This window comes from Oryza glaberrima, chromosome 12, assembly GCF_000147395.1.
Source record: "Oryza glaberrima chromosome 12, OglaRS2, whole genome shotgun sequence".
NCBI classification, from domain to species: Eukaryota; Viridiplantae; Streptophyta; class Magnoliopsida; order Poales; family Poaceae; genus Oryza; species Oryza glaberrima.
The window spans coordinates 167,430-193,807 of NC_068337.1; the positions used below are offsets into that span (position 1 = coordinate 167,430).

The window sequence follows — 26,378 nt, forward strand, 5'->3', positions numbered from 1 at the left end:
GCCAGTACCGTTCAATCTGAAAGGAAATGCTCTGATAATCATATCACGGTATTATGAATCGATCTTGTTTTTTGGTCGTTTTTGATACAAGAATTCGAGGGGTAGAAGAGAACAAGAGCCAATGTAAGAATGAACGAGAATGAATGCACATGATCATTTCAAAAGTGCACGACGACCTGAAGGACAAATTCACCCAAAATTCGTTGCTCGGTGGCAAATCTAAACAAGTCATGCACAGCTTGCTTAACCTATCAACGAATATTAGAAATATAGTATTAGAAGAGTCTGTAATCCGTATGTGCTACCTCTACCTGAGACCTGGGCGCATGAGCAGCTCATCAAACGACGCATTCTGCTCCAGGTCTTGCAGACTGCCTGTCGTGTTGACGGCTTCGGAGGGAGACGTCTTGGACATGAGGTGGTGAATGCTGGAGGGCAGCTCCCGTTGCAGCTCGATGGCAATGGCGTCCTGAATCTCCTTGAGCACCTCCGAGATGGACGGCCTCAGCACCCCCTTGGGCTTCACGCACATCGTCGCCACCTCCGCAATCTTCCACACCGACTGCAGGTCGTACCCTGCGTCTAACGACTGATCAATGATGCCGTGGATATCCCCACTCTCCATGTGCGATCTAGCCTGCCAATTGACAACTCTTCACTCAGCATCTTTGTCCGCGCCAATCGCTCGGATATCTTTGATAATTCACTATCAGGAAGAAAGACTAAATGCAAAGTTCATGTATCATCATAAGGCCTACTACTTCTTACCCATTCAACAATGTTACGGCAGTGGAGCCCAAAGTTGTCATTTGAGATTGGCTCATGGCCTGAGATTAGCTCAAGTAAAATGACACCAAAACTGTACATATCACTCTTCTCTGTTAGCTGCTGCGAGATATAGTACCTACGAGCACACGCAAAAAGGGTGAGCTTGGGGAACACTTGGCATCAGATGTTACAAAGGTATATAGCAATTCAATTTGCAAGGCCATTGATAACAAGAATAGACTTCATAAATTTCAGGAAAGACATGGCCTTACTCTGGGTCCAGATATCCAACTGTTCCTCTAACTATACTTGATACATGAGACCCGTCAACAACAGGTTTTGACAAGCCAAAGTCTGCAACTTTTGCTCTCATGTTCTTGTCAAGGAGAATGTTACTGCTCTTGAGGTCTCTGTGGATGATAGTTGGGGAGCATCCTGTGTGGAGATACTCTATTCCTGATATTTTATTTTATTTTTCATGGAAATGAAAGACTTCAGAATCTTTGAAATGCATGTTGGTAGAATAATCACAGGAAAATTGTACACGAGGAAGGGAGGGAGATAAACCTTTTGCAGCATCTTCTGCTATCTCAAGACGCTTGACCCAGCTATTTATTTTTACATCATCAGGGCCTCCTGTCAAAGTATTATAAAGTTCATGTCAATCCTGAGCCTCAGTGTCAAAGAATCATGCACGAGCTAGACAAGTAGACAAAGCCGCAGCTGAGCCTTGATTTATGTGTAGTATGGAAACTTCTGAAATCTTGACAGTTTGTATTCAGTTCTTAGTTAAGACTGGAAAGAAGTAAACATCAGAACAGAAAAGAAAAGGCTTATACATCAGTGAAGATCCTATAAGTTTTTCAGAACACGAATCCTTATCCAAAACTGGAAAAAGAAAACTCAAGCATGAATTTGCTGTATTATCTAGGGAAATATCAGGTGAAAAGCACCAATCTGATAAAATCGTGGAAACCACTGCACAAACTATGCATATGACTCCAAAAAATTTCTCAAAATAATTACTGTATGAGGGGAGGAGATAATGAGATACCATACGAAATCATGGAGACCCTAATATTCTAAAATATAACTACGCATGGAACATTTACTTGTAGAAGAATCATTCTCTACACAACGACAATTTGGTGTTGATTCTGCAAACTAGATTTATCATCAGATGGTAGGACCATAGGAACTTACCACGGAGGTGCTCTTTTAACGTCCCGTTATGCATGAATTCATACACAAGTATATTTTTACCATCTTGCTGGCTGTAACCAAGAAAGCTCACCAGGTTTCTATGATGAATTCTTGAAAGCAATGTTACCTGAAACATAAGTCCATCAGATACTATACTAAGCAACGGATCGCAGTAACCACCCAAAGAAAAAGTATGTGAGTTTTCCAGTAGACCTTGAGAAAAGGATATATGAGGGATGCCTACATAGAGGGTGAGGGTCCATAGGATGTTCCAAATAGAAAATGTTCATATCTTATACTACTTAAAATAAATTGAGGTTATAAGTATATGTAACACAACATGGTCACATCCCATTAGTGTAGGTCTATCAATTAAGTAGGAAATGAATGTGTCCCAGAATATACTGGGCTTCAGCTTCAGCTTCAAGGTTTCAATCTACCAAGCAGTGGTAAAATTAGCAATAGGTACGCAAGTTCTATTTATATCTTAAACTGTTAAACTGTGAAAAACAGCCCATTTTGGGCCGAACGCAAAGCCTTTTTGGGCCCTGGGTCAACACTCATTAAACTGTGTGCACAAAGGTTAAAATTCATCTGTTTTTGGCTAAAGGCTACTCATGAGTAATTGGGTCAAAGGCTAATATAGATGCACTTTTGGGCCCAAGGTTGACTCACGAAGTTTTGGGCTGAAGGCAAATAGTAACGTGTTTTTCAGCTGAAGGTATTAGGGTCACGTGCTTTTGAACTGAAGACTGATACTCATGTGTAGTTGGGCCAAAGGCTAATATTCATGTGTTTTTGGCCCCAGTGATAATACTTGTGCCCAAGACTAATACTCATGTGCACTTTGGCCAAAGGCTAATAATATTCATAAGTTTTTGGAAAGGCTAATAATATTCATAAGTTTTTGGCCCAAATTAATACTCACAATTTTTTTTGGGTTGAAGACTATTAATCATTTGTTTTGGGGTCAAAGGTTATAATCCATACATTTTTAGCCCCAAGGTTAATAATCATGAATTTTTTGAGCAGAAGGTTAACATTCATGTGTTTATGGGTCTAAGGTTGAGGTTGAGTTCTTTTCAGCAACTTGAAACAACAACTTCCTCGTTTTCCGTCAACATGCTTCCCAAACTGCTAAACGATGTGTTTTGTGAAATATATAGAAGTTCTTTAAAAAAATCAAATAAATCCATTTATTAAATTTATAATAGTTAATACTCCCTCCATCCTCAAATGTAAGACATATTTCTTTTGTCACCAAGACCAAGGAGAAATTAACTCATCTCCCATGTAACAAAATCAAGGAACTATATGCATGCAACCAATGAATATTAAGATGGTTGCTTGGGTTCCTGTCAACAATTAATTTAGCACATGAAGACTACAAATATAATCATCTCTTTTAGAAAAACCAAAAAAAAATTGCCTAACACTTTTGGATGGAGGGAGTACGTAACTAATTATATGCTAATGATATGCCCCGTTTCCGAGCTGCGAACCGCTGCAGCCAAACTGCTGGTTCGAACTAGCCCTAAGACTAAAGAAATTATGGGGCAAAAGCTAATATTCATGTGTTTTTTGACCAAGGTTAACACTCTTGAAATTTTTAGACGAAGCCCAAATTCATGCACTTATGGTCCCAAGGTCAATACTAATGAAATTTTGTGCCGAAGGTTAATACTTGTATGTTTTTTTGGTGGAAGAGTAATACACCTGTGTATTTGGAGTAAGGCAAATATTCTTGTGTTTTTTCAGCTCAAGGATAATATTCATGACATTTTGAGCGAAGGTAATATTTATGTGATTTGGGCTCGAAGGTAATACTCATGTGTTTTTGAGCTGAAGGCTAAACAATCATGCATTTTTGGCCCAAGCTAACATTCATTTGTTTTTGGGCCCAAGGTTAATACTCATGTGTTTTTGGACCAAAGACTTAATAGTTGTGTCATTGAGGTGAAGGCTAATAGTCAACCATTTTTGGGCCCAAGGTTAATTTTTGGCCAAACGGGAATAGTCATCCATTTTTAGCCTAAGTTTAATAGTCTTCATATTTTAGGCCGAACGCTAACACTTACTGTGTATGTGATTTATATTTCAAGAAAAAACTATAAGGCAAGAAAAGAAACATACCTCATTCAGGAATTCTCGGATGCCTTGATAGGAGTCATTTGTGAGAAGTTTGACTGCGATTTCTCTCCCATCTGTAAGCTTTCCATAGTATACTATGCCAAACCCTCCCGAACCAATTCTTCTGTCAAATTTGTCAGTAGCATCTTCAATTTCAGACAATGCAAATCTGTGCGCCGATTCCGTGGCCACTTCACTGAAAAATGAGCCTAGCTTTTTTGCTGGTGCCGCAATAACAACGGTTTCTAGAGACACAAAGTAATTACTACGCGACCATACACCATACCAGATATGCCCAATGAGCTAAAGAATACGCACCGTCCGATGATTTCTTCTTCCTTTTGCATGTGAACAGGTAACAAACAATAGCAGCAACAAGAATCAAAATGGCCCCAACCACAGCACATACAATAATTACTATAGTGCGGCCAGTGTTACTGTGTCCCATGCGAAGGTCACTGTTTCCTGAGAAGCTGCATACGGGTAACAGATCAGAACAAACAGCACAATCCTATGCACAAGTTAGGTACTCGATTTACATGGGAAACAAATATATACTTTCATCGAAGGTAAATGAAGCTTGCTAAGCCACACTGGAGTTCATATAGGCACAAAAGTATGCACTGCTCATATCAAATGATTAAGCTATGCTTAAAGAAAAAGCTACACATACTTGAAAATAATGCTCTTTTTGAAAAGCGCTTGTGGGACCTCTCCAGACAGCTTATTGTTCTGAATATACCTGTGAAGGCTTGGATCAGTAAGGTATTTTTGTTTCAATACAATGAATAAAGCAGTAAAATGAGATAAAATCTATAGCAATGATGCATGTTGAGGTCTTGAGGATCATAAGAACAAAATAACAGCACAAATTCATATTTACTGCACTTGCAATACAAATAGCATGGGGGTGGAAAGAAAGTGTACTGAAGTGTATAACTTACAACTCTTTCAGGTTAGGTAGTTCTCCCAAGGAAGGTGGCAATGCACCGGTTAATTGGTTGTCCTCAAGGTGACTGCAGTGCAGACACAAGCACCCTAAGTGCTAAATTACAAGAATAATGTTTCCAGGATACACTATCAAAATAATGGAAAACTCACATATATTGTAAATCATGGCATCCAGTGAAATCAGGAATTTGACCAGTAAATGAGTTACCATCAAGCTTTCTGAATTTGAAGAAATAAATTTATCAGAAAAAAGCCAACTACAAAGAGGGGAGAGCAAAAAATAAACTATTCTGATCTTACAGTTCGACCAGCCCCGATAGCTTCGTTAATTCCACAGGGATACTCCCTGTAATGTTCTTCCCTGACAATGAGCTGCAAGAAATGATCCTTAGATCTCAAATGTTCAAATATTGAGCACAAAAACTCAAAATTGAAGGCAGATTGACAGGATCATCTTACATTGAAAATATCCTAGGTGCTGCCTCAGAACTGCATTGCACCCAAGACCATGATGCTGGTAAGCAAGGGTCACCACCCTCTTGTGCCCAACCTGCTTCTGGATACCGTGAGACCAAGCTGGCCATAATGTTTGCTGTCAATATAACCAGAAGACCAAATTATAACACAGCAGGTGTATTTTTCCATTTATTCTACAACACAGACAGACAGACAGACAGACAGACAATTGCTTACCATCTTGAGATCCCACAGAAATCTCTATATATTTGTAGATCTCCATGGCATTCAATATAGGTCCCTCTGACGAATCATTAGTCTTCTTGAATCCAAAAGAGAAAACAAATGGAAGTGGAATATTTGTGTAGCCTGGTTCATATAGACGATACTTTCCCTGAGCATTCTCTTCCACATCAACAGTTGGTTTACTGAATTCTGGCTTGCCTGGAATGACTAACTTAAATTTCCTAGTTTGATTTGGGGCCAAATCTTCAATTTCTGCAAAATATGAGACTCCCCATGCATTTCCTGGGAAATCTTCCAAATCAATCCGGTAGGTCAAGGATCCATTTTTGCCAACAACTGCAGTTTGCATGACCCTTTGAGGTGGTTCTTCGTTGGTACTGACGAATATGGGTTTTGTAGTTGATATTCTCTCCGTCCCCGGAGCAACATCGACAAGGTAATTTGCTCGCCTCACTAAATCAGACTCCCATATTCTATCAAATGGATCATCAGGATACCTGAAAACATCATCAACAACAAATTCTTTAGGCAGATATTGCAACGAAAGTATGAACAATGGTGCTACGCAGCAGTAGTAGCGCATACCTGACTGATGCATTGCTTTCAGCACCAAAATTGATCCTCGCAGAGAGTCTAAGAAAGAACTGTTTTTCATCAGTGGTGTAGTAGAGGGAGCCGTTAAATTGGCGAAGCTCGAGAGTAGAAATAAAGGGCTGTCCAGTGCTGGCATTAGAGAGGCAAACGCTGAGTGTTGGAGCAGCAGCGAGGATAATCGCCTCCTGGACGACTGGGGTGGTGGCATCATCAATGACAACGGTGGTCCATGGGGTCGGTCCAAGGGAGAGATCAAACTTTGGGTAGACATTGCTGTTGTCGAAGTTGCCATAGAGGAAGGTGGCTCTAACAAGGTAGCGTGTTCTGTTCCTGACATTCATGGTGTAGCAATACTTCCTGTTGTCTGCTGGAAAAGAGCGAACGGTGGTATATTGCTGCAATTGTTGATTTTGGAGCAAGAGGTTCGCTTTCTGGCCAGCAGAGACAAACTTGGCATCAGAAGTCCACTGGATCCCAATGCCATCCGTGTAATCATCGTCTCCCCCGCAATCCAAGCTGATGAAACCTGCATGCATCAAATCAAAGATGGAATTTTCTTGTAGAGATTTATATTTGGAGATGGATTTGATTTCCCAGCCCTGAAGCTGAAGGAGGTCCAGCGAATGGTAAAGAAGGGTGGAAATTATTGAGTTCCAAGAAACTCGAAAAGAAAAGAAGGGAGTAGGGTGAGTGAGAGGGAGAGTGACTGACCAGGCTGAGCATTGGAGAGCGAGAAGGCGACGAAGAGGAGCACAAGAGCGGCGGAAGCAGACGGCATCTCCCTCAGTAATCTGAATTGATGATGGATTGATTAGCACAACAGTGGGTGCGGGCTGGTGAATCAATCCATATGCTCCCTCCTTGGAACAAGTCCTAAAACAAAAGGAAAAGAGAGGATTGAAATTTTGTTGGTAGTTGGGGTTGGGGAGAGAGGGGCAATCACCAATTCTCTCTCTCTCTCTCTCTCTCTCTCTCTCTCACACACACACACACACACACACACAGGCAAGAAAGAGCTCAACCAGAAACAGCCAGGGGAGTGAAGAGAATACCAAACCAAGCAGGAGTATTCCAAGAAGAAGAAGAAGAGGAGCAGGACAGGAGGAAGGGGAAAGAAGAAGACAGGAGGGTCCCAATCCCAGTCTCCTGCTCTCACTCACAGCCAGCCTCTGCACCCTCTGTCTCTGTGTAATAATCTTGGAGAAAAGCAAGCAAGAAAGAAAGCAAAGCAAGCATGCAGATGTAGAGGAAAAGCAATGGAAAAGGTGAGAGAGAGGAGAGGCCAGCCTGAGCCTGCTTTGCCTTTTGCCTTTGCTGCGCCTGCGCCGAGCTGAGTGGACCAGTACACTACCTGTTGCTGTTGCCCTGTTGCTGCTGCATCATCCACGCCTCTGTGACTCTGTCACTCATTTGTGGTACCTGTGCCTCCTGTATTTAACTACTAGAGCAATAAACTCATCATTTTGTGGTACTACTCGTAGTAATTAGCTTAACCTCCAAGCTCAGACTCGACTTTAAAAGGACTTCTGACTTAGGAGTATAATAAATCCAACACTACCATGAAGATTGAGGACCTCTGTTTTTCCAACTACTACGGCCCAAGTTTAGTTCCGAACTTTTTCTTCAAACTTTCAATTTTTCTATCACATCAAAACTTTCCTACAGATATAAACTTTCAACTTTTCCGTCACATCGTTTCAATTTTAAACAAACTTCCAATTTTAACGTGAAACACACCCGTATACAACAAACTGGGCTACCACCAAACCAAACAGCATCTTCTATAACTACTTGCTACTACTGCTGCACAAGAACATTCTAACAAACTGCGACTTTAAGTTCTAAACTACTACATTAAACTACCATCAGTTCAGTTTGTCTGTTGTTAAGCATGTTACAATTTAGCAATTGTTCAATCATGATTCATGAGGCTGTGTTTCATATTCGGTGGTTCTAGTACTACCTCTGGACTATTTGTCTTTCTTTAGGAAATAATTGTATAAATAGACAAACCTATGAGGCATGTTCAAAATACTTCTAACGGTATAGCCAATGATATCTTTCTTTACTTATTTAACTAAATAATTGAATAAACATTGTTGATTCAATTTTGACAGAAATTTGAGTCCAAAATGTTATAGTTATTAACCTTGGGCCAAAAATGAATGGGTTAACTTGACCCTAGACTTTCATGAGTATTAAACTTGGAAAAAAACGCATGGATCATATATTCAAAATTTTGTGTCAAGAAATTTAGGCCTAGAAATACATGAATTTTAGCCCATAATACATTAGGTTTACCTTTCAGCCTACCATTTCACTAATATTACCATTCGGCTGAAAAGAAAATGAACATTATTACTAAGTCCAAAATTTTACGATAATACATGAATTGTAGCCTTCAACCCGCACAAACATAACCTTCGGCCAAAATTTCATAAGTATTAACCTTTAAAGAAATGCACATTCACCTTTGATCCAAAATGTTGTTGAGAATTAATCTTGAATTCAAAAATGCATGAGTACTAACCGTGGCATTATTATACACGGATATCAGTCTTTCTAGGTCTTGTGCCTAGGAACACATGAACATTGCCCTTTTGCCTAGAATTTCATGATGATTAACCTACTGAACAAAAGGCAATAAATTTAGCCTTTGACGAAAAACACATGCATATTATCCTCTGGCTAAAAAAATTAAGGGCTTTCATTTGTGCCAAAAACACATGAATATTAGCCTTTGACCAACAATTTCGTAAGAATTAATCTTATGGCCAAAATGGTCCTACTCAAATATTCTCAACTATTAACCTTGGGCCAAAATATGCATGAATTTGAACTTTAGACGAAAATACATGAGTATTAGCCTTTGGCCTAAAATTTCATCAGCATTAACTTTGGGCAAAAAAATGAACATTACCCTTCGGCCAAAATACACATAAGTATTAGTCTTTGGCCCAAAAACACACGAGTGTTAACCTTGGGTCAAAACACATGTTAATATTGGGCGAAAACACATGAGTATTAACCTTTTATCGACAACACACAGACATTGGACTTTGGTCCAAAATTTTTTTTTTACTGGAACTTTGGTCCAAAATTTTAAATTTTATGAGTAACCTTGGGCCTAAAAATGAAAGGTTATTAGCATTTGGCCCAATTACATATTAGTATTAGTCTTCATAAAAAGCACATTAATATTACATTTGGGTACAAATTTCATGATCACTATTGTTGTGCCTAAAAATGCATGAATTTTTGCCTTCAGCAAAAAAAATGTTTATTAACCTTCCGACAAAACTTCACAGGTATTAAATTTGAGCCTAAAAATATATGACTATTTTCTTTTGGTCAAAAATTTCATAAGTATTAACCTTGGGTTACAAGCGCGTCAATATTAGCCTTCGATCCAAAATTTTTCATAATTAAGTATTACCCTCGAGAACTGGAAAACATGAACATTAGACTTCGGTAAAAAATTACATGAGTGTTAGCCTTTGGCATAATTACACACAAGTACTATCTTCCACTTAAAAACACATGAATAATGACCTTATGTCCAAAATTTCAAAATTATCAACCTTGGGCCCAAAAGGCACACGAGTATTTGCCTTTGACCAAAATTTCATGCATATTAATCTTGACTTGAGAACATATGAAATTTAGTCTTTGGTTCAAAATTTCATGGTTTCATAATTAACGTGGTCCTAAAAATTGCATGAATTTTAACCCATGTCCCCAAAAACACACTGAGTATTAGCTTTTCAACCCAAAATTTCATGAGTACTAACGTTGAGCCCAAAACAGATGAAGATTAGCATTTTAGCCTAAATTTTTGTGTGTATTAATCTTGGGCCAAAAAATAAATGAGCATTGGCCTTTGGTGAAATTACATATAACTACAAGTCTTTGTCCCTAAAACTCATGAGTATCAACCTAGCTTGGCCCAAAATTTTGTGTTTATTAATGTGGGTGCATTATTTTTAGTCGTAGCTCAAAATCACATGACTATATTAACGTTAAAATACACACGAATATTAGCTTCTTACATTAGCCCAGTTTACTTTGTATGTTGTTGAACAATTTACATCTTATTAGTTGTTTAATTATGAGGCTCTGTTTCATATTTGGTGGCTTGTCTCGATAACATTTAAATTGGATTTAACTATTTTTTAACCTTGAATTGGATTTAACTATTAGTACGAATGAACACGAGCGGATCCTACGTGGGTGACAGGGGCTCAAGCCCACCTACCCCGTTGGATAACAATGGAGAAAAGAAGAGAGAGAAGGGGAAGAAGAGTAGAGGGGCTAAAGAAGGAAGAAGAAGATGAGCCCCCCTTGCATAAAAAAAAAGAAGATGAGCGCCCCCCCCCCCTTCCCCACCATTTTTGGATCCACCCTCGCGAATAAAGCATTTAAATTAGAGTTTTAACAAAAAGAATTTCCAAGAATTAGTTACAAGTAACCACTAATTCCATAGCATGTATAAAGACCAATATGAATATTCAAGCATCGCAAGAACCCTAGAATCCAACGCAAAACCGACCCTGTTCGTGAAAAGTTACACCTAACCGACCCTGTTCGTGAAAAGTTACACCTAGTCGACAATTGGATGGTCTCTACTCTCTTCTTAAACCATTCTGGCAAAAAAAAGGGTAAAATATATTCATTTTCAGCAGGATATAAATTTGCTTTTGGTGAGGAATTTGACTTTTTTAATTTACATGCACATGCTAGATGGAAGTAAGCATTTTTACGGTTTGAATGAATAATCTCTATAAGTTTAGAATTCTATGTCTAGAAATATAATTTAGTTTCCTGCAACGGCTGATTTATGAAAAGCAAAAGGTTGGAGCATTGGGCTGTAATTTGGTCGAACCATATGATCGAAGTGAGAAAATGCAATATATGCATGGATTCGGTGTGAGACCGGGACAAGGCTTAATTAATTTGGGCTTTTTCCCAAAGTCAGTAGCCAGAGGACCCACATATATAAATCATCGATGCAGCTAAAAAGCTAAGCTGCAAGAGGTTGACCAAACTATCAATTCTAAAAGAATGAATGAAGAAAGAAAAAGGACGACCAACTTGGATCATGCGTGCATGCAGCTAAGCTAGCTGCTGGTACGATATTGTGCTAACAGTAACAAATGGAGTATATATACATGTATATCATACTACGTACATGTGTGTGAAAAAAAAGATATATAATGAACACACAACTCACTCGAGTCGATCTGCAGGACGAGAAGGTTAAGTAAGGAAAGAAAAGCTACTACTCTCCTAACAATTACTATGTGTTTAATTATTACATATATATATACTCGACTCACGCTGCTACAGCGTTGGGATCCTCTGCAATCCTGTAACAGAGGTACTACGTGATGTGGTGATATATATTGCTAGTGATTATTTAGTGAGGCTGCAGGCACGCAGCTGCCAAATCTTAAACCAGCTAAGCTGTAATTAATTTAATTTGATCATGCATGAAGGATATATACTAGCTCGTATATATAAAGTCGATCGACATGCGTGCAAATGCATTGTAAATTTGTAATACGGCCTTACAAACAGTAGGTTAGTTGCATATATATCGATCATCATCATGCGAGTACTGCAGCATATAGGTTGGTAGCTAGCTAGCCTTCCAAGCTAAGCTAAGTTAAGATGGAGATCCAATTAATTGATCCAACAATGATGAAATAAATAAAATGAGGTAATCATACCCACGAATATAGTACATTTTCGCCTTTAATTATGGGCGCAGACTGTGCCATGCAAAGGTAGCTAAATACAACTTGCTTGCCTCGCATGGATCTGTATGTTTCATCAAACCAGACCAAAGCAATCAACGAATGCATGTGATTTTCGTTCACATAAATATCATTGATTTAATTAGTCCTAGTGGTCTACCGGCCCGGACCAGATAGTGGAAAAAATAGTAATTAGTATGGGAGAAACCCTATTGTCATATTCTATTATGATATATTATATGAACCTTCTCAGAGGTACATACAAGATAGATGTTTGGATTACAAGAAAAGTAAACAGTAGATGTATCCGGGAATATTATTCCGCGCACGTACGCTAGCAAGTATGAAATGACAAATAAATTATTCACTTATTATCCTCTCCCACCTGGTTCACTTGATTCCGCAACAAACCTCTCACACCAATTGAAGCTATGTGCCATGATAGACGAGACGCCGCTCCCCATGCCTGCAAGCAGGCCAAGGACTGCTTTGTCTTTCCTTCTCGACATCCCGTGCACCCTAGCTATCCCTCTTCTTCCTCCCTGGTGACCCCTGGTTCCCCTTCTTCCCTGTCCATGGTGAGATATCACGGATGTCGCCTAAGCCTCGCCAGCACTAGATGAGCTACTGCTGCCCTAGATGTTGGGTTGTCGGATTCTATTCTTCCTTCTCCTAGCATCCATGTCGTCCTCTGTTTCTTCCTTTTTCTGGGGTGGGGTGGGGGGGGGGGGGTTGTTCCCTTTCTTGCTCCTCCCAGTGAGATATCGGGTTTAAGATTATGAGTTGAAACTTTTTAGAATGGGCATAAAGTTTTTAAGTTTCTGGTTGAAAGTTTCTAAATCATAGAGGGGTGTTAGCGCGAGTTTCCTCATGTAATGAGTGTACGACCTTTATTCACCGTGTAGTTGTGCTAACTAGCGGTCCCTATATTTATATCTAAGATTCGATTAAGAGCTCTATTTACCTTTAGGATTTTATTTTTACGACTCTATTTTATCTTAGAACTCTGTTTTATTTTTACGATGTTTATATTTGAGTGGCATATGTACTGGGATAGGTAAGTTGCATGTTGGGCCGGGCCGAATGGAATGGAATCGGATGTGTGTGTTATGAAATCGGACACGTTAGCCACTAGTAGGCCAGCCAGGAGTATTAGTCGGAGAATTGGACACGTCAGCGTCATCCAGGCTCCCAGCAGCCTCTCCCAATCTCTCCTCCTTTCTTCTTCTTCCTGGCTTCCTGCTCAGTCGACTTGGTGGGAATTCCATTCCCCTGCAGTTGCAATGCTTGGGTGAGTCCAGCTCCGTCGTCGCCATCCCCACCCCCACCCGCACCGCCACCGGAGAATGAGTAGCAATTGCAGCAGCTCATCCAATGCACTTGTGCAGCACTACTACTCTTGCAAGCCCCCACCGCCCCCCAGATTAGTACTAGTACCATTCTTCTTCTCCGGCTCCGGCTCCGGCACCAACAACACCGCCTCCTCCCCTGCTGCTGCATCCTCCACGCACACTCACACTCACACTGCAGATGCCAACGCCCAGCTGGACGCACACCTCCTTTCCCTCCTCCGCGACGGCCACACCGACGCCGCCTACCACCTCTTCGCCTCCAACCCCTCCCTCCCCCTCTCCCCTGTCTCCTCCTCCCGCCTCCTCGCCCAGCTCTCCTATTCTTCCTTCTCCCGCGCCTCCGCCCTCCTCCACCGCCTCCGCGCCCGCCAAGCCCTCCACCTCCTCGACGCCAACTCCCTCTCCCTCGCCTCCTCCGCCGCCGCCCGCTCCAACAACCCCCACCTCGCCTATTCCCTCCTCCTCTCCATGCTCCGACGCGGCCTCCTCCCCGACCGCCGCGCCTACACCGCCGCCCTCGCGCGCCTCCCCCCTTCCCGCGCCCTCCGCCTCTTCGACGCCCTCCTCCACCACCTCCGCCACCACCACAATAAAACTAATTCCCTCCCCGACACCGCCGCCTTCAACGCCGCGCTCAGCGCCTGCGCCAACGCCGGAGACTGCATCCGCTTCCGCCACCTCTTCGACCAGATGCCCGCCTGGAACGCGCCGCCTGACGCGCTCACCTACAACGTCCTCATCAAGATGTGTGCGCGCGCCGGCCGCAAGGACCTCGTCGCGCGCGTTCTGGACCGGATCCTCTCCTCTGGTCTCACCCCCTGCGCCACCACGTTCCACTCCCTCGTCGCCGCCTACGTCGGCTTCGGCGACATCCCCACGGCCGAGAGGATCGTGCAGGCCATGCGCGAAAGACGCACCGACATCTGCTTGCTGTTCCGGGCTGTCGCGGACGACCACATAATCAGCCACGACCAGCAGAGCTGTGTGCTGGAGGACATCGTCAAGCCGTGGGAACAAGACGAGGTGCCGCTGCTTCCCAAGGCTTACCCGCCCAACTCCAGAGTGTACACCACGCTCATGAAGGGGTACATGAACGCCGGGCGCGTGGAGGACGTGGTGGCCATGCTGCGCGCGATGCGGCGAGAGGGAGAGACGTCGCCAGCGAGCCGCCCCGACCACGTCACCTACACCACGGTCATCTCCACGCTGGTGGCGGCCGGGGACATGGAGCGAGCGCGCGCCGTGCTGGAGGAGATGGGGCAAGCAGGGGTGGCAGCCAGCCGCGTGACATACAACGTCCTCATCAAGGGCTACTGCCAGCAGCTGCAGGCCGGAAAGGCCAAGGAGCTCCTCGCCGTAGACATGGCTGAGGCGGGCATCCAGCCCGACGTGGTGACGTACAACACGCTCATCGACGGGTGCGTGCTGACGGACGACAGCGCGGGCGCGGTGGCGCTGTTCAACGAGATGCGCGAGCGGGGCATCGCGCCGTCGGCGGTGAGCTACACGACGCTGATGAAGGCGTTCGCGGCGTCGGGGCAGCCGAAGCTGGCGCACAAGGTGTTCGATGAAATGGAGAAGGACCCGCGGGTGGCGGTGGACAGGGCGGCGTGGAACATGCTGGTGGAGGCGTACTGCAGGCTGGGGCTGCTGGAGTCGGCGAAGAAGGTGGTGGAGAGGATGAAGGCGCGGGGAGTGCAGCCGGACGTGGCGACGTACGGGAGCCTGGCGAAGGGGATCGCGGTGGCGAGGCGGCCGGGGGAGGCGCTGCTGCTGTGGGAGGAGATAAAGGAGAAGGAGAAGGAGGTGGATGGGGAGGTGGTGGAGGCGCTGGCGGACGTGTGCGTGCGGGCGGCGCTGTTCAGGAAGGCGCTGGAGATGGTGGCGAGGATGGAGGAGATGGGGGTGGAGCCCAACAAGGCCAAGTACAAGAGGATGTACGTGGACCTGCACTCGCGGATGTTCACCAGCAAGCACGCGTCGCAGGCGAGGCAGGATCGGAGGCGGGAGAGGAAGCGCGCCGCGGAGGCATTCAAGTTCTGGCTCGGCCTCCCCAACTCCTACTACGCCACCGACTGGCGCCTCCAAGACGGCCTCAACTAACACCCTAATATATACTACTAATGATAATGTTAAATCTTAACATATGTTTTATGTACTACTCCTACAGTCCATGAAGCTACTTGCTTCCCTTGCTCATCTATTATATTATTAAAGAAATAGAAAAAGGAGTCTCCACGTTCGCTCTCATGGCCTAGAAATTCTCACATTAATCGAAGAAAAAGAAAAAACAAAGTCCACATAGAAATACAATTTAGAAATAGCTGAAATTCAAGTAGAGTATAGAGTCCATATAGAAATACAATTAGAAAATAATAGAAATTCGGAATTAAAAAAATAAGGAATATTAGAAGTAGAGTATAGAGTCCATATAGGAATTTAAAACTAACTAAAATTCAGAATAAACATAATAAAATGAAAAGTAGTGTTTAGAGTCCGTATAAAAATACAATTTACAAATAACTAAAATTCGAAATTAAGAAAAACATGGGAAGAAGAGTTTAAAGTCAATATAGGAATACAATTTAGAAGTAATTGAAATTTGAAATTAAAAATTAAAGGATATTGAAAGATGAATTTAGAGTCCACATACAAATACAATTAGAAATAATAAAAATTCAGAATTGAAAAAAGAAATATTAAAAGACAAGTCTAGAGTCCATATAGGAATATATATAATTTACAAATAACTAAAATTTGATATTAAAAATAATTAATAACTAAAACGTATATAAAATACAATATGAATATTACACATTAGTAGTTTCGTAAAGTTATTGCAAAATTTAAAACTATGTTGTCATTGTAATATATTTTAATAATATAATGAGAAAATATATATGCTATTATATGAGAGAAAATATAATGGTGCTAGCTGCGCAATCTGCGCGGGCCACTATGCTAGTTATGTATAACTTCATAGTAAATTGTTTTTCAGCAAAAATAAACATAAACTGATAGTGATAGGGGGTAGCAACGCTGTTACCGAGGAGCCGGGACGAAATGGAACAAGAGGTTTCCCTTTATTGATTTGTTAGCCAAGCGTTTGCCTGGGACGTGGTCCGAACGATGTTCTACAAATTTGGCAACCAAATAACAACAAAATGAGCGCAAGTAAGCGCAGTGGCAAGGCTTGTGAATGTCTCATGTACAAGGTTAGCCAATTACATGGAACAACAGGACCAACTTGTTGCGAGCAAGGCTTCGTGTTGTGCTCTGACCTCAAGACAAGTCCAAGGCCAACGATTTGATTGCTGTCAAGGGGTATCATCAGTCACTTGTTCTGACGTTCTTGGAATACTTGGTACAGTCGAATGGCCCAACATCTTGAGCTTTCCGTTTAACCTGCACGAGATCACACCATCACAAGGAATGGCTCTTCATCAATCAACCTACTTAACTTCACTTTTGTTACCATCAATGGCAACAACTGATCCTACGCAAAAAGAACCAGCGATGCATCTTCGTTTACTACATGTAATGCATAAACTGACTGACTGAAACAATAAGGCAAACGCTCTACATATGTTTGAAGAAATTTCATCCCAAACTTCTAAATTTCAGAAAGGCATACCGGTGACCATGGACTAGGTTCTGGAGCAGCTTTGTCGGTAGGAGAATTTTGCACAGCGCCCGTCTTCTGTTCCAAAACTTCCTGCTAAAACATACGTAAACTCAGGTATAGGCCTCACAGCAGAAGACTCAATCAAACTTATACGGCGAGGTAAACTTCAGGTAAGCCGATTAGGTGGCAATTCATGTTGCATATCATAAAATTTATTTGAGGGGCATAAACCGAGCTCGACCTCTCCTAAGAACACTGGACTGGGCCCATACAAATAGAACAAAAACAAGCAGTTGTGTAAGACACACGACAACCTACTCATGTAAATTACAACCTGACAAGCTCAAAATGTCCATGATGCAAGTAAACTGACCTCTCCAAAAGCTTCCATGACAGCAAGCCATTCTTCTGTAAACGGTACCAAGTTTTTTAGATGATCTTTACTTATGGTATTTGTTCTTGATTTACCCACTGACTTAATCCTCCTGCAGAAATATAAGAATGACACGCTATCAATGCAATATATAATTGTAGATGACTAACTTTGTATATTCAAATATTCGATGCAGACATACTCTATACTTGATGCACCCTCTGAAGACGACAACTTGGTGTCAAACTCAATTGTATCTTCAGTATCTTGTTCTTCTGATAAAATAGGTCGTCTTTCCTGGGTCGAACAGTGATGTGATTCTGTTCTACCGTCAGCTGTATCTACTTTTTCAGTCAAATTGCCAGCTAGTGCCTTTTGATCTACACGAGGTGAAGGCGCTGCCAGGTTCATATGTGAAGATTCTGCACTCCTGTAATCATGGTCACATTCACCCCCTACATGTAACAGGGGAGGTTCCTCCACAGTGAATGCATCATCTGTATCAAGCTCCATTTCACTATCAATATCTGGTCCTTCTGATGAAGTAAGCTGAACTTCACTACACAAAGAAGTGTTGGAGTCTAACTGGCTGTATGCTAAAGATGGTTTTATGCCTGTTGAACTATCAAACTGTGGCATTTGATCTGTACAATGTACAGACTGAACTAGCATATTCTGCTGATGGCAGGAATCGGATTTTCGCAAGGAATCTGTAGCTGAAGTGCAATTGTTGCCTTCTGATGAACAAACTGTACCAGATGTCTCTCCAGAAAGTGAATTTTCTATGTCAACTGCTGTTTCACCATTGTCAGACTTGCTTTGAGAATTGAGATCATTTGGGGTGCACCCTGGAGAAGAAATGCAAGATGTTGTCAAGTTCCTCCCCACGGTAGGTTCGCTCGAGGAGCAAATGACTTTAAGAAAGCAAGAATCCTCAGCAGGCTCAATGCTTGAGCAGCAAATAGCATTAAGATCCTGTCCGACAGACAGCGCAACACTGCACTCATTGGGCATGATATTTCTGCCACCATCATTATCTCTAAAACTCAACTCTGTAGTAGCTCCATTTCCAGCCAACGAAAAATCATCATCTGGCATTTCTTGATAATTTATATTCCCTGATTTTTCTGAGTATGGTACAGTACTTTCTGATAAGGATTGCTTCAGTGAACGAACGTTAGTATCCTCAACACCAGGTAGAGAAGAGGCCAAGACGTTGGGATCACGAGTGGCAGGTTGCACAGGAAGACTGGAAGCAGCAGAGAAATTGGTTGGCAGCTGCTTTGTTAGATGGAATCTGCTTTTTGGATCCACAGGCTGTTTATACCTGGGGGGTTTTACAAGTGATGAAATATTTCCACTAAAGCACCTTTCTGGATTTCTTTGAGCATTGTCACTATGTGATACAGAAGCTTTTCCCTGAAATAATTAGTCAAAAATGAGGTATTGAGATTTTCACAAAAAAAAAACTCATGAAACATAGGCATACACTTTGTAGGATGGCCAAAGTAAAATTTCTCCAAGAATGAGAATAAAATTTTGTACCAACTCAGACATACATTTTGTAGGATGGCCATCTCTTGTTTCAAACAATTTTCGCACCACCTCATCATCCAGTAACCCACATATGCAATTATTACATACAAATCATTCACCGTTATTTTTTTAATGCGCTTTCAGGTAATTAATTTGTAACGTCTGGTTAGATGCAAGTAAACACTTAACGTGCAAGAGAAATATATTGATACATCAAAGTAGCTGCAAAAATATCACGTTATTTTCATATCACTGAGAAAACAAGAAACAACATTAGTGAATATGTATGAAAGAGCATAATAGATCACCTGAGTGAAAAAGCCAACTGAAGGTGAAGGCATCCGGAGAGCAGATGGCTTAGCAGATATTCGTGCAGGGGCGACAACAGAACTGGAGGGGTTATCTTGTGAATATGGTGAAAAAGTTTCACATTTCCCAGAACCATTGGTTTCTTGACAGATGGCAGTAACAGTAGGCACCTGTAGAAGTAAATAAGCATGTAACATCCTTTGTAGTTTTAAGGTTATGATGTTTTCAAATTCATTCAATATCATATATAGGGGCAAGATTTGAGATCTTGAGTGGTATCCAACAAAGTCGCAGCGATAGAATTGGCAGTGCTTCAAATAACGGAGGTGTACTAAGAGTTTCCCCTCGATTAAATGTAATTGATGCTATCACTCACCATGTTCTTCCCTATGGTAGGTCCAGAAGATTTAATTACAGATGAACGCTCAGTCTTCGATTCAAGTGGGAGCCCCTCTACTTTATGTGTACGCTCACTTGTAACTGAAAAATAGTGGCGTGCTGAATTAGTTATAGTGACATGCAAAAGTGCTGAAACCTAAGTTATATGTCAGGAAGATTTCATTGGTAGAGTTGAGGACTATGAGCAAGATTACCTGTAGCTGGCCTTGTTGTTGGTTTGGGAACATTTGTCACAGATGAGGTACTTCTACTTCTAGAGACCACAGAAGGAGAAGGTTCAGACTTCTTTGGTATCCTTTGTATTTGACCTGTACCACTTGAGTTTGGCACTTTTTTTGGTGTATAATTAAGTTAAGACTAACAACAGCACAATAATTAATAAGAGTGAAACTTATGAAAAGAGTATTAACCAGGCAATGGCATGATTCTGTTAAGAAAAAAAAAACAAGACATATCCAATAATCCCAGAATCTCCATAAGGATATTTATATCCTGCAGGTGGTCGTGGAATGGACTTTTGGACAGCTTTTGCTGACCTTTTATCCTGTGTGCCCTGCAATTGTCCAGAAGAGAACGAGAAATTGCATGAGCTTTAATCATAAGTAAGCAAAATGCTATGTGATGAGCTGACCGCGGGTGCTTTTCGTTCATCCTGCTCAGAAGCTTTTGAGGAAGCAAACAACTTCCTTCCCTTGTTTTCTGCGCTCAAACATTTTGAAGGAAATTTTCCACGAGAATTCTCTCCGACTTCCTTGAGCACAGATGTATTGCTAGATTTTCCAAACCTAGACAATGGGGAAAAGGTAGAAGAAAATCCAGAGGCAGGGCTCCTAGTTGCCTTCACTTGGGAGCCAGTAAGCATAGAAAGCTCCGTGTTATCCAAAACGCCTGCCAGAAGCATAGAGGTTTTTCAGTTGCCGGAAGCATTTAGTAGCTGTGAAAGAAATCTTGTACCTTGTTCAGTGAAGAAAGCAGGATTCCATGCGATGCTTTTTCTGAGATTGAACCCCCCTGCAGGCTTGTTCTTCCTCTTTTTAGAGGTAGCCGCGCCTTTGCCTTCGCACGGGGTTTGGCAATCCAAGACATGGTGTCGATTTTGGGAGATATTGTTCTCTTTGTTGCCTGTCCATGAAGATATTATTAGAGAAGTAAAGCTTATTGGATACCTGGAAAATCAAAGTCCAGGGCAAACCCTAGTATGTGCAAATGCAGGGGGGGGGGGGGGGGGGGGGGGGGAGCTCACCGGAACCGGTGGCTGCAGGGATGCGGCACGGCGAGGCCATTTACATGTGGATTGACGACTGAGCGTGCCAGTGAGATTGAAGAAATTTACTTTTTGTTTGTCCTTTTTGGATACCTGGTATCACAAGAAATGAATTCGATTTCAATTTATAGTTGAATTGAGTCAAGAGGAATCGGTTTGAACTGCCATTTTTTTTACATGTTTGGTGTCCACGTGAAGTGCAAATTTTGCCTTTCTCAAACAAGAGCAAACATATTATGTTTATCAATCTAAATCACAAGAAGATACTCCACTAGATAGAAAGGGGGCAATTATATATATAAAAAAGGAAAAGGACCCATAGGCATGTTGAAGCGCCTGATGTAGCGGAGAAGATGGCCGTAGTGCTTACCCACGGAGTCGTGGACGAGGGCAGTGGTGAGCGGAGATGGGGATGGATCTGGCTTGTAGCGGAGGAGGCAGGGAAGGAAGCTGCAAGGAGAGGAAGAGGAGAAGGTGGCAAGAGGAAGACGAGGAGATGGAGCAGGCGGGTGGCGGAGGAGTCGAGGACGACGCCGTCGGCGAGCGGAGGCGGCGGCGGCGACGGCGGCGATGCAGCTCAGTTGGATGGGGAATTGAAGTTGAATTTTCTGGAGAAGAAACCTCGCGTTGCCAGCGGGAAATGAAAATCTATATCGGCCGCTAATCGGTGGGCCGGCCCAGGCCCAACCAGCAGCGGTTTCTTTTTTCTTTTTGGAAAAAGTACACGAAAGGTCCCTTGTCATCGAATCACAAAATCGTCCATCAATCACAATAACATCCCTTAACTTACAAAACCATTTGTTTTACATCCCTAGGTGGTTTTGACCCCGGTTTTATCCTACGTGGCGGGTGAGTCAGCGTGGGCCCCATATGTCAAGACGCCACGTTATCATCTCTCTCCCCCTCCTCTCTCTTCCTCATCCTCCTCTCTCTCTCTGGGCAAGCCGGCCTGCGGTGGGGAGGAGGTTGCCGGGACGAGGAGGTCGGACGGCCGGCTGGCGATGCGGTGGCAATGACACGGAAGAAGGGGATGGAGGCGGCGGCGGGAGCACGAGGGAGATCGAGCGTCGACGAACGACGCCGTCGTCGTGAGGAAGGAGGAGGCAGGGGGAAGCGGGTGGCGGCGGTGGTGGTGGAGGTCGCTGCGGCGAGGGAGGAGCGGCGCACGTCCTCCTCCTCCTCGAACCTGTCGTCATCGTCCGCCATCGCCCCGCCCTGCTCCGCGCGGCCGGCTTCGCGCGAAGTGTGCCCCGATCGAAGGCGGCCACCGTGGCGTGCTGCTACTGCTCCTGCGAGAACGCGAGGTGGGGCGGCACCGCCATCATCTCGAACGACATGGGCGCTGCCACGCGTAGTACGCAAGCATCGTCGGCAGGTGGCGGACCTGCGAGGAGGCGGCGTTGGGGAGGATGAAGGAGCAGTCGAGCGACGGGAGCGCGTCGATCGCATCGAGCAGCAGCGGGTCGATGAAGTCGGAGATCTCGTTCATGCCGACCCACAGCCCGTCGATGAGGAGGGTCCACCGGAACAAAGACGAATGCACGGACGTCATCAACTCCTCTCCCGCCACGCGCCGTCCACTGCCCGCTACGGAGGCCGCCGACTCCTCTCCCGCTTGGTGCCACTATACCTGCTCATCTGGGTAAAGGCCGCCGCCGCCGCTGTCGTGGCGCCGCCCCCGCCCGGCTGCCCACGCGTTGCTCCTCCTCTCCCGCGGCCCGTGCGTTGCTCATCCGCCGGCCGCTCGCCGCCCCTCCCCTGCCGTCCGCCCGCAGCTCCTTCCCCCACCGCCGCCTCGTGGGCCTCGTGGGCGGCGGCCGGCGAGGGAGCCCGCGTGCCGCTCCTCCTCTCGTCGCCCACCCGCAGCTCCTCCCACCACCGTCCCCGCGTCGCCGCCCGCCGACGCCCGACGCCTCTCCCGCTTCACACGGCCGGCATCGCAGAATAGAGAGAGAGATGAGAAGGGGAGAGTAGAGAGCAAAAGAAAGAGGAGGATGATGTGGTCACACTGACATGTGGGTCCATATGGGTCCTACGCTGACTCAGCCGCTACATAGGATAAAACCGGGGTCAAAAACCATTGAAGGATCTGAATTGATCGGTCTTGTTAGTTGAGGGATGTCCGTTATCTGGTTTTGTGGTTGGGGGACGATTTTGTAATTCGATGACGAAGTTGAGGGACCTTGGGTGTACTTTTTCCTTTCTTTTTTGGTTTCTGAGTCTTCTTTTTGAGAAGGAAGAAAACGGCAGAGGGAATTGAGTCGATCATGTCCGCCGCCGACGACCTCGCCGCCCTCCACCACCAGGTCTCGCTCGCCTCCTCCGCCGCCCTCTCCGCCTCCGACCACGACCTCGCCTTCCACCTCCAGCTCTCCGAGGCCATCCAGGGCTCCCTATCCTCCAATGCCGCCGCCCCATCTCACCCCGCGCCACCGCCACCGCCACCGGAGGAGCCTTCCGACGCCTCTTGCGCCCTGGCGATCCACGCCGCCGACCTCGCGCGAGCCGAGCAGGACCACCGCGATGCCCAGGCCTGCCGCGCCTACCACGCCCGGGCCGCCGCCTCCGTCCGCGTCGCCGCGCACGACGCCCTCTTCACGCGCGACCTCGCCGCCATCCCGGAGGACAAGTGGGCCCACGACGGCGACTACTTCGAGCGGCCCCTCCCCCTGGAAGGAGGCGGCGCGCTCTTCCGCGTGCTGTTCAAGGGCATGGCGAGCAGGGAGGTGGTGGGGCCGCGTGATCGCGACCCTGGCATCGGGGTGCTCGCCGTCGCCATCTGCGGGCCAAGGGGGGAGGTGGTGCTCCGTGGAGGCGCAGCAAGGGCGGATGATGCTGGAGGCGATGGCGCTGGTGGAAGGCCTCAATGCGGCGCTCGCCCTCGGCATCCGGACCCTCAACGTCCTCACTGACAACAAGCCGCTGCACAACCATGTACTGTAGTAAATCATAGGAAAAAAATACTTCTTTTTTCACCCTTTTGAGGTATATTTTTGCTCTTACATGTACCATATTTTTTTAAACTTTTTTCTTTTGTTTTTTATTTTCCTATGCATAAGGGTAAATTGGACAAATTATATAGATTTTGCATAGGAATGTGACATGGCATGTCCATGTGGCAATTTTGGTGGGACCAAGGACTATATTAGCCCACATGATAAATTTAAAGGACTTGTTTGGACAATAGGAAAGATTAAGGACTAAAATGACCCAGGAGCGAAACTTTAGGGACCATATTAGCTATTCTCCCATTATTCAATTATTTTTCGTCTATCACTGGTCTTGTTATGATGTGCACTACATGATTGTTGATAGATACAATACATACAATCTGGTGTTTATTTCCTAATGCTGTTGGGAATTGGGATTGCAGATGAGTGGAATATGGCGCCCAAGACAGAAGAGGCTTGTGGATTTGATCAATGAGGCTTTCTCAGCAAAACAGAAATTTGAGCAATGTGAGATCCTGTGTGTTGCACGAACCCAAGTCAACTATGTCACAAAATTAGCAACAGATTCTCTGCATACTCAAATTGCCAAAGCTGCTGTTGTGAGTGCTGGCAAGGAGAAAAAAGAGAACTGCACCATCTGCTTGGAAGACACTGACGTCTCTAAGATTCATGCAGTTGAAGGCTGTGCGCATCGCTTTTGCTTCTCCTGCATGAAGGAGCATGTCAAAGTTAAGCTACTTCATGGGATGCTCCCAGCTTGCCCACAAGATGGTTGCACTACCAAGCTAAACTGTGGAGGGTTCAAAGATGTTCCTATCTCCACGGTTATTACCGATCATGGTGCCGCGTATCAGGGAAGCACAAATTCCTCCAACTCACAAGATTTATTGCCCATATCCCAAGTGCTCAGCCTTGATGTCCATGAGAGAACTGATACATCCAATGCAAGAATCATCCTCAAAGTACACTCTTGTTGATGCTGCCACATTGAGGAAGTGTGTCAAATGCAGTGGCTCTTTCTGCATTAGCTGTAAGGTCATATGGCATCATCAGATGACTTGTTATGACTACAAGAGGAGGTACCGCCATGCTCGTCTAGAAGATGCCTATCTACAGAACCTTGCACAGCAGCGGCTATGGCGTCAATGTATCCGATGCAAGCACATGATTGAACTAGCAGAGGGTTGCTACCATATGACTTGCGTGTAGGTGTTTTCTCCTCAACCTTGAGTCTGCCATCCTCATATTATTATTACCTTTACTAACAATTCAACATTGATCTGCCTCCAAAGTCTTTGATACTTCCTCTCATGTGCTAATGCTCAGATTCACTTGAACGTTTCATTCATCCTGTTCATGCTTGTTGCAGGTGCGGCTATGAGTTCTGCTACACCTGTGGAAAAGAATGGAAGGAGAAGAAAGCGACCTGCTCTTGTCCACTGTGGGATGAACGCAACATTATCCGTGATGATCCTCAAGGCAATGCTGGTATCCATGATGATCCTGAAGATGAATATGATGACTACTATGATGAGGACGAAAATAATTACTATGTTGGAGAAGGCCTTCAGTACAATGTGGATTACCATCGTCAGTATGATGGAGGGGACCGTCACCATGGCCAGTTCTATCAATACAATCGCTAGTGTCAATGCCGTCTTCTACAGCTACTAATATCTAGTTATTAGTACAGTAGTTGAGCAGGACAATCCCCGTACTTTTCGCTTTATTTTTACCTAGCCATTCAATGTTGCTACTTCAAGGGTTCCGTTTTGTGCCAGACATTAACCTTTGCAGTTAGCTGAAGTAGACGAATGTTCTATGCTCAAGGGCTCAATCCTGGCGAGCCTGTTCAATTGCCATGCTAGTTTAATGGATATTTTCATCATAGCATGCTCAAGCTTATCGTAACAATGTCTCTGATATCTTTCTAATGTCACAAATAACTCACTGTGTGTAATTCATGGAATTGTCACCACTGAGCTAACTAATCACGAGGAGGGCTAATGAATATGTCATCAAGGCTCTGGATTACTATATGCATTCACAAGTGAATAAATGAGTTAAGTGGAAAGATTAGTACCTAATGCCATGAGAAGATAGTCAATAACATGTACCTAATGCCAACTTTCCTTTTCTCGGATCCAATCCCAAGCAGTGGGAAATTGAACTATTTGCCACTTTTAGATTTGTCAATTATCCAAATGCCCTTTTAGGTTTGCACTTTTTTTTCTCCTCTTAAAAGATGTCTTCTTAACTATTTGCCACTTTTACCTACGTGGCATTCCAACATGGCAACGGAGGGGTAGAAACTGGTGTGGGGCCCACTAGTCAGCCTCTCCTCTCTCCTCTCTTCGGTACGGCGTGGCGCCGTACCACGCCCACCACCACCGCTGTTCCACCGGCACCATCGCCGCAAGGGCCCCGTCCGCCGCCGCTACGCCTCCTCCGCCAGCTCCACCGCC

General features: G+C 44.3%; 3 protein-coding genes and 1 pseudogene across 6 annotated transcripts; 2 read left to right on the forward strand and 2 right to left on the reverse strand.

Annotated features, from left to right (window-relative positions):
- Positions 1-155: 155 nt before the first annotated feature.
- On the reverse strand, positions 156-7,634 carry LOC127757520 (probable LRR receptor-like serine/threonine-protein kinase At1g67720). 2 transcript variants are annotated; one of them, XM_052283046.1, is made up of 16 exons: positions 7,401-7,634; positions 7,060-7,221; positions 6,340-6,874; positions 5,746-6,251; positions 5,512-5,644; positions 5,353-5,424; positions 5,203-5,271; positions 5,046-5,117; positions 4,775-4,843; positions 4,420-4,574; positions 4,105-4,346; positions 1,972-2,098; positions 1,336-1,404; positions 1,041-1,224; positions 769-904; positions 156-637 (listed from the first exon to the last, which is right to left on the reverse strand). In XM_052283046.1, exons 2-16 carry the CDS (start codon positions 7,124-7,126, stop codon positions 308-310), a joined length of 2,766 nt encoding a protein of 921 aa, XP_052139006.1. In that variant the 5' UTR covers positions 7,127-7,221; positions 7,401-7,634; the 3' UTR covers positions 156-307. The 2 variants fall into 2 exon arrangements, with proteins under 2 accessions (XP_052139006.1, XP_052139005.1); XM_052283045.1 differs by lacking the exon at positions 7,401-7,634 and having other exon boundaries at positions 7,060-7,394.
- Positions 7,635-13,262: 5,628 nt separating this feature from the next.
- Positions 13,263-15,801, forward strand: LOC127758063 (pentatricopeptide repeat-containing protein At3g09650, chloroplastic-like). Its single transcript, XM_052283684.1, has one exon. The coding sequence runs from the start codon at positions 13,451-13,453 to the stop codon at positions 15,557-15,559; it is 2,109 nt and encodes a 702-aa protein (XP_052139644.1). The 5' UTR covers positions 13,263-13,450; the 3' UTR covers positions 15,560-15,801.
- A 342-nt stretch (positions 15,802-16,143) lies between these two features.
- LOC127758168 (uncharacterized) lies at positions 16,144-21,566 on the reverse strand. 3 transcript variants are annotated; one of them, XR_008013640.1, is made up of 13 exons: positions 21,333-21,566; positions 20,942-21,055; positions 20,653-20,820; positions 20,330-20,586; positions 20,183-20,251; positions 19,893-20,037; positions 19,676-19,779; positions 19,299-19,469; positions 17,657-18,873; positions 17,455-17,566; positions 17,091-17,174; positions 16,685-16,861; positions 16,144-16,590 (listed from the first exon to the last, which is right to left on the reverse strand). XR_008013640.1 is itself a non-coding variant. In XM_052283788.1 (13 exons), exons 2-13 carry the CDS (start codon positions 20,979-20,981, stop codon positions 16,787-16,789), a joined length of 2,364 nt encoding a protein of 787 aa, XP_052139748.1. In that variant the 5' UTR covers positions 20,982-21,055; positions 21,333-21,566; the 3' UTR covers positions 16,145-16,786. The 3 variants fall into 3 exon arrangements, 2 of the variants coding, with proteins under 2 accessions (XP_052139748.1, XP_052139747.1); XM_052283788.1 differs by having other exon boundaries at positions 16,145-16,861; positions 17,657-18,703; positions 18,782-18,873; XM_052283787.1 differs by having other exon boundaries at positions 16,149-16,861; positions 17,091-17,171.
- Positions 21,567-23,021: 1,455 nt separating this feature from the next.
- Positions 23,022-25,559, forward strand: LOC127758118 (E3 ubiquitin-protein ligase RSL1-like; annotated as a pseudogene).
- The last annotated feature ends 819 nt before the right edge of the window (positions 25,560-26,378 follow it).

What these genes read in the sequence shown, in the direction of transcription:
- LOC127757520 (XM_052283046.1), bottom strand. Translation starts at nt 7,126, where the DNA reads ATGCCGTCTGCTTCCGCCGCTCTTGTGCTCCTCTTCGTCGCCTTCTCG. An exon ending in GTTAAAAGAGCACCTCCGTG is followed by an intron (nt 1,405 to 1,971) that starts GTAAGTTCCTAT and finishes ATACTTTGACAG; the next exon opens with GAGGCCCTGATGATGTAAAA. An exon ending in AGCAGAAGATGCTGCAAAAG is followed by an intron (nt 1,225 to 1,335) that starts GTTTATCTCCCT and finishes ATAAAATATCAG; the next exon opens with GAATAGAGTATCTCCACACA.
- LOC127758168 (XM_052283787.1), bottom strand. Translation starts at nt 20,981, where the DNA reads ATGGCCTCGCCGTGCCGCATCCCTGCAGCCACCGGTTCCG. An exon ending in GAGGGTGCATCAAGTATAGA is followed by an intron (nt 17,567 to 17,656) that starts GTATGTCTGCAT and finishes ATATTTCTGCAG; the next exon opens with GAGGATTAAGTCAGTGGGTA. An exon ending in TCATGGAAGCTTTTGGAGAG is followed by an intron (nt 17,172 to 17,454) that starts GTCAGTTTACTT and finishes ATGTTTTAGCAG; the next exon opens with GAAGTTTTGGAACAGAAGAC.
- LOC127758063 (XM_052283684.1), top strand. Translation starts at nt 13,451, where the DNA reads ATGAGTAGCAATTGCAGCAGCTCATCCAATGCACTTGTGCAGCACTAC.